Source organism: Corvus brachyrhynchos, unplaced genomic scaffold (assembly GCF_000691975.1).
Source record: "Corvus brachyrhynchos isolate BGI_N302 unplaced genomic scaffold, ASM69197v1 scaffold255, whole genome shotgun sequence".
NCBI lineage: Eukaryota > Metazoa > Chordata > Aves > Passeriformes > Corvidae > Corvus > Corvus brachyrhynchos.
The window spans coordinates 8,334,944-8,346,287 of NW_008238358.1; the positions used below are offsets into that span (position 1 = coordinate 8,334,944).

An 11,344-nucleotide genomic window follows, 5' to 3' on the forward strand; every position below is an offset into this window, starting at 1 on the left:
GAAAAGACAAATAGCAATGTTTTTTAACTGAAAGAAGGTAGATTTATATTGGATATAAAGAAGATTTATTTATTTTTTTAATAATAATGCATTGAGACATTCAGGTTGCCCAGAGAATGTGGATGGCCCATCATTGGATGTTTTTGATGTAGTGAAAGATGTCCCTGCCCATAGCAGAGGGTTTAAACTAGATAATTTCTAAAGGTCGCTTCCAAGCCAAACCATTCTATGATTCTAATATTTTCTTAAGATTTCTTGGGACTACTTACCTTTAGGAGTTTCTTCTAGGACTATTTCCCTATTCTGTCTGAACAATGCCGATACAGGGTGTCTATTTTTTTTTCCTGGAGAAGTCCTTCAGTTTTTTGATAGTTAGAAAGTTAGAACTGAAAGCCTTATTATAATACCTTGAGGAAAACCAAGCAGTGTTTGGGAAGAGCTGGTGTCAGCAGCATGTGCTGCACTTGTAGCAGAGTGCAGTTCAGAATGGTTCCATCAAATAATGGAATTACAGGGGAGCTGGAGAGCTGGGATGTGCAGGGCAGGTCCTGGAGGAGAAGCAGTGGATCCTGGCTGGGTGCTGGCTCTGGAATGTGCACAGAGCTGCACGTGGTCCATGACCCACCAGGGCCCCCGTGGACGCCGTGGCACACACTAGAAGGATGGATGAGCTACTGAGTGCTTGGGCAGCTTCACTCAGTCTCTTCTTGGAGCTTCCAGTGGAGTGACCCATGCCATCCCTGTGCAGGTGGACCAGCTGATCATGTAGGTTCCCTGTATCCTGACATCAGGGACTTGGCTTTACTGGGATGCCAAATAGCACAGTACCTTTCCTGTTAAGGTAGTGCTTTACAGATGACAACCAGTACATCCCATTTCCCTGGGAGATAAATTGCTTCTCTCTGGTATGGTGATATTGATTGCAACTCATCTTGCAGAGAGTTCATATGAATTTCCATGAAGATTAGAATTTATTCAGTGTTTTAATAATTAGGGGGAAATATTCCACAGTAATGAACTTCCTGTGAATGCTTCACTTGTAACTCACCAGACTTTTAATATTCTCTTTATTTTTATGAATACAAATACATTGCAGAAGACACTGTTTTATTTAGAATGTTCTCAGAACTGGAGCTTTGATAGAAAATATTAACAAGTTTTGTTTTTAGGCAACATTTAAAGGATGGACGGACATTATGTACGCTGCGGTTGATTCTACAGAAGTGAGTGCAATATAAAATCTACTGAGTAAAAATGAAATTTACTGAAAGAAAACAAATGAATGATTGATATAATGCTTCTTGAATGGCAGTTGAAATGAAGTAAAATATAAAACATTAAAATGTAAAGCCCTGAAGATTTTTTTATATAAATCTATGCCCACAGAGTGCTTATACTTTTAACAGGTTAAAAAAAAATTAATGCTGTAGAGCTACAGAAATTATTACTAATTTAACAATTCTTCTGTAAAAATCCAAACTAATGAGATCTGTTTTTCTATTAATTTGTATCTGAGATTGTACAGATCAGGAAATAAGTTTTTCCTGTGTCTTCAAAAATGACCCAAATAGTCAAGAGGCATCACTGCAATAGCTAATCCAGAGCTGCAGACTCTGATGATCTCAAAAAACAAATTTGCTAAATTTTGCCTATTTTTCTTTTAATGTTGATATTTGTTTGCATCTCTCCTCAGTCAGTTCCTGATTTGCATATAGTCTATAGGAACTGAATTGCTTTTGATATTTGATCATTTATGTCAAATTTTGTAGGACCTACAAGAAATGTCAAGTGTCATCAAAGAGAACAGACTGAGAGGGGGAGGAATGGCAGGTCTGTCTATTAGATAGATTTTCAAGTTCAGACATAAGACAAGTGTAGTGTATGTTCCAGAAGAGTTGGCTTTACCCCCTTGTACAGTTGGGTTTACGCCCTGTCCATCTGAATGCAACTTCTCTTCCTTCTTGGGAATCTTTGATTTGTCTTAACTGTTATTTGTGGTGCTTTACTGTTTTTCTGTGTTACATAGGCAGAGAAACAACCCAAGTATGAAGACAACCTGTACATGTACCTGTACTTTGTTGCCTTTATCGTCTTTGGATCGTTTTTCACCCTAAACTTATTCATTGGTGTCATCATAGATAACTTCAACCAACAAAAAAAGAAGATAAGTACCACATGTTTCGTTTTCACAATACTACATTGTCATTGAGCATTCAGCAAATGTATGCAAGGATAAATAAGAGTGTCTGAAATTTCTCATAGTAATAGAAAGAAAAAAAGAAATCAGGTTTTAAGATTTTTGTTTATTCAAAATAATGAAATAACAGTCTTTTCTTTTTAAGGCATTTGAAGTAATTTAAACTTAGGCTGAGTGTCTGAGTGTTCTCCACATCCCTGTACAGCCCAATGATAGGTTGTCCATCAGAAAGTTCTGTCTTTGTTGTTCTTATCCTTACAGTGCTGTGACCAAGCTGTGTGAAAGTACAGATGACTTAAACAAATAAAAGTCAGGAAAGAAGAGAATATGCAAAACTATAAATTTCAAAATTGATAAGGAGATAACATTTAGCAGTATTGTGAAGGCCTTCATTACAGAGACTAATACAGACTAGTTGAATACTGAAAATACTGATCTGGATTGTAAGATTAGAGAGGGTTGGGAAACTGTCTTGAGTTAGTGAATTTGCAAGAAAAAGAAAATGGGTGACATTTGAAAATACATAGGTTTTCTTTGAAGCTTTAGCTGTTTCTATTATTTAAATGAACACAGGAACACAGGATTGTGCCAAGAACTCTAGGAATGTTTAAATAGGTGAAAATGCAGACCATGATGGCAAATTAAATTGTACTTGCTATTTAAACCATAAATGGTGGCATCTTCGTCCTTCAAGATATTTGCACCTTCCTTGGAGTAAACTTCAGAGGCATCCAGTACTTAGCAGGAAGGTGGTTCCGTTTCTCATCCTTGGGGAGCAAAGCTAAGGTTATATACATATTATTGGCATTTTTGGCAGTCGACGTGTAACAAGGTGGCCTTACTCAGTAATGAGGTAATTTTAAATTTTATTGAGTTCACTTGGCAGACACTGTCTACTGGAATCATCTTGACTCAGAAGACAGATAAGGGTTCCTGCTAAAAGGCTTTTTCTGGCAGGGTGCTATATACCCCTTGTACATTTGGAGCTGTTTTAAGTCACCAAGAAAGTAAAATGCTGGACATACGATTAGGCTGGGGAAAATTCTATCTATATGGTATTCTTTAGTTTCATGTAGCAAGTTAGCCAGCATTAGTTGTCTGTCTTTTGAATTTATAGGTACACCTGTGTTTGTAGAAATGGACAGATCACACAGTTCATGGCTACCCAGCAGTATTATTCTTGTCTTTGTTCTTTCTTCATATCGCTGACATTGGGGCATGTTGGGATATGAATGGTAAAGGACCTCACGTTGAAATATATTGTCTCTGTGTAGTTAAACTGTGCTTTTCTGTAGTTCCTGTGTGCATCCTACTTTCATTACATTAGTTCCATGAGGAAGGCAATGTTCTACTGTCAATTTCCTAACTAGTCCTTAGGGGTATCTTGCCTTGAGACCTCTATTCTCCCTGTGGACAGCATGCTGAGGCAAGGATGGCTTGTTCACTCATGATAGCCATTGCATCAGTGAGACAGTAGGAGAAAATCCCCAAATCAATCCCACTTTCTTTGCAGCGTTTTTTTTAAATTATTTATTTCCCACTGGGTGAAAGCTTTTAACAGTCACAGCGCATGTCCACCGTAATTATCAAATCAACTTCTTGTTTTTCTTCCAAAACTTTTACTCTCCAAGAAGTAAAATTTACTTGAATATTTGATTTATGAGGAGAACTTGTTAAAGATGGTGTCTTTTGACTTCTAACATATAACCATAGCTAAAAGAATCAAACACCTCTTCATTCAGACTTATCATTGCTTTGTCTATAAGATTGACACTACATTTAACAAATTCAGTGAGACAAAGTCACAGAATCACCCCTGACTCTGAAGTTCATTTCCAAATGCCACTGCTTTGATATCATACATACCTGGAATGTAATTACAAAAAAATGCATGAGAGGAAGAAAAACAAGTTACTTGTCTATATAAATTGTATTTCTGGTAAGTGTTTCCATGTGTGTATTATACATACCAGTCTAGATATCCTTTCATTCAGACAAGAAACTCCAGACTAAACCCATGCTTCTGATGATCTTGCTACAATGTAGGGGGATGATGAAGCCTCTTAAACACTGTGGAAGTATTATCATCTGAACTGAGATACTTATACTGAAATGATAAAATGTACATTCTGAGAAGCAAAATCAGTAATTTCTTTCTCCTTGTATGTTTTACCTGAAGGCATATCTCCTCACAGTGTATCTTTGTACCTTTGAAGATTTTTTATTTCTGGTAGATTGATTTGCAATGTGGAGTTTATGATGCTAGATTTATAAGTGTCTATGAAATGTATATTTTACAAGTTGGGGGTTTTTTTGTATTTATTTAACTGAATTAATCAGGTATGTTATTTTTTTTTAATAAGACATAGATAGAAGTTCTGGGGATTTTCTTTGTTCCTTAATTTATTTCATTTTTCCGTCAAGATTCATCAGATATTTTAACAATCTTTGAAATAATTATTATGTTTTGGTAACAATGTATAAGGATGAATAAGGGGTTCATTAAAACCATGTTCTGCGATGCTGTGAATTAATGGATGTAAAGCCTTGGCTGTAATGAGATTTGGGGTTTCTTTTATTAATTTACCTTGGAGGTCAAGACATTTTCATGACAGAGGAACAAAAGAAATACTACAATGCAATGAAGAAGCTGGGATCCAAGAAACCACAAAAACCTATACCTCGACCAGTGGTAAGAATTTTACTATTCTTATATCATCTGTATTTGGGGAAAAATCACAGTAGTACATTAATTACAATAAAATTTCTCCTTTAACTCTAAAATGGTTTTGGCCTAATTCAAGTTATCCCTTCATTCTGAACTGAAATGTACATGTATCTGTTCTGCAGGAAAAATCTCTCATATTTGTTACGCCTGAGGAAGCAGAGAATCAAAGAATGTGAAGAAACATAGGCTTGTTGGGTTTTGAGGGGAAAACTTTGAACTGGCATATAAGTTACTGGACAATGGTTTTCTTAGATTTTTCAGCCTTTTGCTTGGTTGTATACTTTGGGAAAGGAAAAATGAAATGGGAGGGAGGAAATGGATGTTCATTGCATACAAATACTATCACCTTTTCTTTTTTTCTCCCCTCAGAACAAATTGCAAGGTCTGGTGTTTGATATTGTAACACGGCAACTATTTGACATCACTGTTATGGTTCTAATCTGTCTTAACATGGTCACAATGATGATAGAAACAGATGACCAGACTGAACTGATGCAAAATATTTTATACTGGATTAACTTGGTCTTTGTTGTCCTTTTCACTTGTGAATGTGTCTTCAAAATATTTTCACTCCGTTATTATTACTTCACCATTGGCTGGAATATTTTTGATTTTGTGGTTGTTATTCTTTCAATAATAGGTAAGAAATTCCTATATTCAAAATGAAACATAGTTATATGTGCATTTAATGCTTTATCTCTGTCAAGTTGTGCAAATTAGAGGGGTTACTTAATTTTAATTTCTCTTGATTATTTAGGAAATTAAGTGCGTCCTGGAGAGTACTAACTTTCTTAATAATTCTATATCAGTTTTAATACTTCTAGGTTTGGGCTTATTTTCTAAAAGTGCTGGGAAAAAATTCTAAAATTATCTGTAGCAGATAAAATTTACCTCCAGTTATATTTTCCACTAGTTCTACCACTAGAGTTGGGGGGGTTTCTTGTACTTTTTTGTGGAAAATGTAATCTGTGTTAAAAAGTTACTCTCTTAGTTTATTTTTATGTTTCACAGGTATGTTTCTAGCTGAGGTGATTGAAAAGTACTTCGTGTCACCCACTTTGTTCAGAGTCGTGCGACTTGCCAGAATCGGTCGAATCCTGCGCCTCATTAAGGGCGCTAAGGGAATCCGCACTCTGCTTTTTGCTCTGATGATGTCTCTTCCTGCTTTGTTCAACATTGGGCTGCTGCTCTTCCTGGTCATGTTCATCTATGCCATATTTGGCATGTCCAACTTTGCCTATGTCAAGAAGGAAGGTGGGATTGATGACATGTTCAACTTTGAAACGTTTGGCAACAGCATGATCTGCCTGTTTCAGATCACCACATCCGCGGGCTGGGATGGTTTGCTCGCCCCAATTCTTAACAGTGGGGTGCCAGACTGTGACCCCCATAAAGATCATCCAGGGAGTTCTGTGAAAGGTGACTGTGGCAACCCTTCTGTTGGGATTTTCTTCTTTGTCAGCTACATTATCATATCCTTTCTGGTAGTGGTGAACATGTACATCGCTGTGATTTTGGAGAACTTCAGTGTTGCTACTGAAGAAAGTGCTGAACCCTTGGGCGAGGATGACTTTGAGATGTTCTATGAGGTTTGGGAAAAATATGATCCCGATGCAACACAATTCATAGAATATAGCAAACTGTCTGATTTTGCAGCTTCTCTAGATCCTCCTCTTAATATACCAAAACCAAACACAATTCATCTTATTGCAATGGATCTGCCTGTGGTAAGCGGTGACAGAATTCACTGCCTTGACATCTTGTTTGCTTTCACAAAGCGTGTATTGGGGGAAAGTGGGGAGATGGACGCCCTCAGAATACAGATGGAAGATCGGTTTATGGCAGCCAATCCTTCTAAAGTCTCCTATGAACCAATTACAACCACATTGAAACGAAAACAGGAGGAGGTGTCTGCTGTCATCATTCAGCGTGCTTACAGACGTCACCTTTTAAGACAGTCAGTAAAGAAGCTTTCATTTATGTACCAGAAAGATGGGGGTGATCCGCTTATGAAAAAAGATATGATTGTTGTTAAGCTAAGTGAAAACTCACCTCCAGAGAAAATGGATATGTCTGTGTCCACCACAGCTCCACCTTCTTATGATAGTGTAACAAAACCAGAAAAAGAGAAATATGAAGATGACAAATCAGAAAAGGAAGACAAAGGAAAAGACAGAAGAGGAAACAAAAAGTAAAAGGCACAGGTTATCCATGATGAATGTTCGCAGGCTTGAAAAGATGATGTTTTTTTCAATAGTACTCTTACTGGAGGATTTTGCCAAAATTATAAGTTTTTACCTGTTTACCCACTGCTGCAGTCTTGGACTGCCTGTCCAAGACAATGGTCCTTCACTAGTAAACTCTTGATCTGTAACAGGGAAAAAAAAACTTGCAGAACAATAGTTTTGATTATCAGCTGTTACTAATTGAGAGGAGACAGAAAATTTCTGCTTGGACTATAGGAACCCTTAATGGGTCCTAATAAGCCTGTATTTTTGTGGAATAAGTGTATCCACTGTGTACATTTCATCTCCTGTGTTCCTTGTGTGTCTGTTCTTGTTCATGATCTTATTTGCTTTAATGACATACTGCTTTATTAATTCTGCTGTGCTGAGAGAAAAAATCTAAATACTCTTTATTCAGATAAACATTAAATACTAGATAATACTCTTATGTGCAGAGGAACACAAATGTCAGGAATACATAATTATGGCATCATTTTATGAACATAGTTCTCTTCAAGCCTCTTCTAAATGCAAAAAAACCAAGATTCCAGATTATCGAACCTCTGGATCTAGATCAAAGTAGGAGCAAACTATAAAAAAACCAACAGAGTCCAGATAGAGAATTTATCAGTAAATCAAACAAGGGAATAATTGTCACAGAACAGAGATTGGTAGCTTAGGCTTTTAAGTTTAATATATTTATTTTTAATGTCTTTTACTACTTCTTAATTTATTGTACTGTCCATTTCAGGTACAGTGGTTTAAATAAATGATGCTACACAGAGCTCCTGTTCTGAAAATTGTGAAGCTATAAAAAAAATTACTTTTAGAATACAAGATATCTCATAATTCCTGAAACATTCCAACAATTCTTTACACAGAAAAGCTACAAATGCCAAATTCTGCCTATGGGAAATTATTATTTTTTTTTTTTTAAAGTGGTATGTTTTGACCCTGTAATATTGTGAGTAGCTTCCATACTTTATTCCAAAGTCTGTTGTTACACTTCTTATTTCTCATGAGTGTATCCCACTTAGGAAAATAATCAAAGCTATGAGTATAAGTTGATAGCAGATTACCTTTGGGTACAAATACTACCTTAATGTATACGTCAGATTTAAATTTCCCTGCTTAGGAAGGATGGATCATGCCAGAAACAAAAAATATGTACTTCAGAGAGGTGATTTTGACACCCCCATGGCACTTTAGTCAGGCTTCCACTGTAACGTAACCTTCCGTAGAGAGCTGAGATGACCAAAAAGATGTACTCCAATCAGCTTTGTCCTGCACTGGGGTTTATATGACTTTTTTCACATTCAGGCTGACACTATATATGTAAGTAAAATACCCTCTGTTATTTAATCAGTTGTTTTACACAGTGGTACCTTTTTGAACAAAGAGACAATGACCTAATTACCGTATATGTGTCAAATGTGTACCCTAGCAAGTTAGCTTACAACATTTCAATAGATATTTTAGTATATTCTGTGGTACTCCAAATAATTGGAAGCTCTAACTGATGCATGCTTGCTGCTATTATCCTACAGCTATTAAAGTTTAACATGGGAAGAGATGTGAGTGGTAAAAAGAAAAAAACTGTTTGACAAGACCATCATTCCTCCTACCAGTAAGCAATAGTTTGCTGCTATTAAAGATTTTATTTTGTTTGAGTGTTGTAATCAGCAAATACACAGTAAGTTATTGGACTATACAGGACAAATAGATGGCTTAAAATATGGGGCTAAAAAAAAATTATATGTCTATTCTTTTTATTTTTAAAATAGTTTTATTTTGTAACATTTCATACTTACTATAAGAAATTACACTTATTTTCCTGTTGCTATTAATTTTTATTGCCGTCTGTCTTTGACACTTTATGGTTTGGAAACCCAGGATACAAAATGTAATTGAAAACTTCTGCTAATTACTTTAAACAGCTTTTAATAAGGAATAATTTAAAAACAAATGGACAGTACCATTTTTTTTTTCTGATCCATAGGTAGGTCTTTTTATGTGAAACAAGATAGAAGGCTTTTTTTTTTTTTTTTTTAGTTAAAATCCTGTCTGTTGATTTTCAGGGTAATCTTAGTCATAGGAACATTGCTTTTTCCCCAGAGATAGTCTCACACTGTCCACTTTGCTTATTGGTACACATTGCAGTCGAAACACTTTAAATATAATTTGTTCCTCAAAAATCTTCCTTCATGAGGATGAATAGTGAACTTGTGCAATGGGCAGTGAAACATTTTGCATTTCTTACAAAAGAACTAGAATATAGTTGGGCTCCTGCTTTTATAGAAATTATTGCCTCATAGTGTACTGATAAACTGCATGCAGGAAGTTGTTTTACCAAAACTAACTAACTACATTGCGAACAACCCAAAAGAATAAAGATAACCTTTTTATGTAAATATTTTAGTCTTCGTCTTTTATTTTATGAAGTTTATAAAGATTAACAAGTAATGGTTGGTAAAATTAGGGGGAGCCACTTCAGCAGTGAGGTGATTTAGACATCTAGATCACGTTGCATCATGACTTAAGATCAGTATCAACTTGTCACCATCTAGATGAAATGAAATGCTGATGTTTTCCTGACCAGAGGAGTTTTTCTAGAATTCAGAAAAAAACCCCATTCAACTATGTGTCTTTTTGTCAAATTTTTGAGTTGCCCAGGAAGAGCTCCAGTGATACTCTTTATTGGGCAAGTCCAATGCAGGATGGCTCCACAGCTGCTCACTGCTCACCCTGGCGTAGGTGACCTGGGATCTGTCGCCAAAATAACTCCATGCGAGCATAACAGAGTTGCTTTAATCCCTTTCCCTCTGAAAAAATCCATGCTTGCCTAGAGAGGGAACAAGAGGTGTTAGAGGTTTTAGTGGCCATGTCAGGCAGCTGATGCCTTTGTAGAGGCTCAGGCCTGGTCCCTGGCAGGTGGTTGCTGCATGCAGGTGGCAGGGTGAGGGACACGGGGTGTGCACTGGACCTGGGCATGGGGTAATTAATGCTTTTTTTTATTTTTTTTTGTTCTCATTTCTTTTGTGAAGTGTAGCTGCTGTATAATTGGGCCAATATAGCTAACAGGAAAAAACCCTGAACTAGGCTGTGCTTTGAAGGACAATGGTTTTAGTAGCTAGACCTGATTTGAATTAATATGTTTTTTCAATCCAGAAAGCTAGGGTTTTAATATGTTAATTACTAACAATAATTACATATTAATCTAATTATGTAAGTACTTTTGAAAAATATTGGTCATGCTCTTAAATTACTGTTTAAAGAATAAAGTTGAGTCAGTGCTGGTTGAGTGTGTAGTTAACTTAAAAATTCTATGTGGAATAAGCACAAAATATTTGTGATAATTTTTCTACAAATTTGGTAGTGTACAGAAGTATGTAAGGTCATTTATAAAATCATTTTACCCTATGAAATTTCTATTATTTTTGAAGTTATGACTATTGAATCAATAATCTAACTGAAGTCACTCCATTTTTAGTATCTCAAATGCAACATTTTAGTCCTTTACAAAAAATGTAGTATATTTTTGGATTTCAAGTGTATATATTTGAATAAATTTGTAAATTTGTAAATTTATATTTCTTTGAAATGTTTCCAGTATACCTTGAAGGTAAAAAGCTTATGGAAGACACAGTTGACTTGCAGACCTTCTCCTTAACCTGAAGGTATAAAATAAATCCATGTTTTAGTGTGATAGTTGTTTCAGCTAATATTGTGCAAAGCATTAAGCAAAATTCCTAGAACAGTAGGATACTGCACTCTCTTACTGTCCCAGCTCACAGAGAAGGAAGAATTAATAAGAAAAGCTCCCTTAAAATTGCCTCAGAAATGCTTTGTTTATTCTCTCTTACTAACCCAGGAATGTAGGCGTATTTTACTTTGTGAAGGTGTCATCAACATCCAGCTCCCCTCTCCACCCTCCAAAAAAGCCCCAACTAAGCCCCAAACCTGTACAGGAACATAAAAGGGGAACATTTCTGGAATTTTTCAAATCCTGGCCTGGCTCAACCTTGTAATAAAACTCTGTTTCATTTCTAAGGACAAGACTTGTCCTGCATCCATCAAACAAAATCACTTGTAAAAATGAAAAAGGGAGAGAGAGCAGGGGGAATAGGTAGGATATTGTTCATTCGCTTGTTTTCATGAAGAGGCCTTAAATAGGTCCTGGGTTTGTCCGTATTT

The 11,344-nt window shown here is 36.0% G+C and overlaps 1 protein-coding gene and 1 long non-coding RNA gene across 9 annotated transcripts in view; one reads left to right on the plus strand and one right to left on the minus strand.

Annotated features, from left to right (window-relative positions):
- LOC103616591 (sodium channel protein type 2 subunit alpha) overlaps positions 1-9,561 on the plus strand; it is a 69,484-nt gene extending 59,923 nt beyond the window's left edge. For all 6 annotated transcript variants that reach the window (XM_017735645.1, XM_008634791.2, XM_017735646.1 and 3 more), the window contains 5 exons: positions 1,170-1,223; positions 2,027-2,164; positions 4,785-4,889; positions 5,295-5,565; positions 5,937-9,561. In XM_017735645.1, the coding sequence (XP_017591134.1) occupies positions 1,170-1,223; positions 2,027-2,164; positions 4,785-4,889; positions 5,295-5,565; positions 5,937-7,120 (1,752 nt within the window). In that variant the 3' untranslated portion in view covers positions 7,121-9,561. The remainder of the gene's footprint in view (positions 1-1,169; positions 1,224-2,026; positions 2,165-4,784; positions 4,890-5,294; positions 5,566-5,936) is intronic.
- LOC108447031 overlaps positions 1-11,344 on the minus strand; it is a 96,933-nt gene that overhangs the window by 59,974 nt on the left and 25,615 nt on the right. The window lies entirely within an intron of this gene.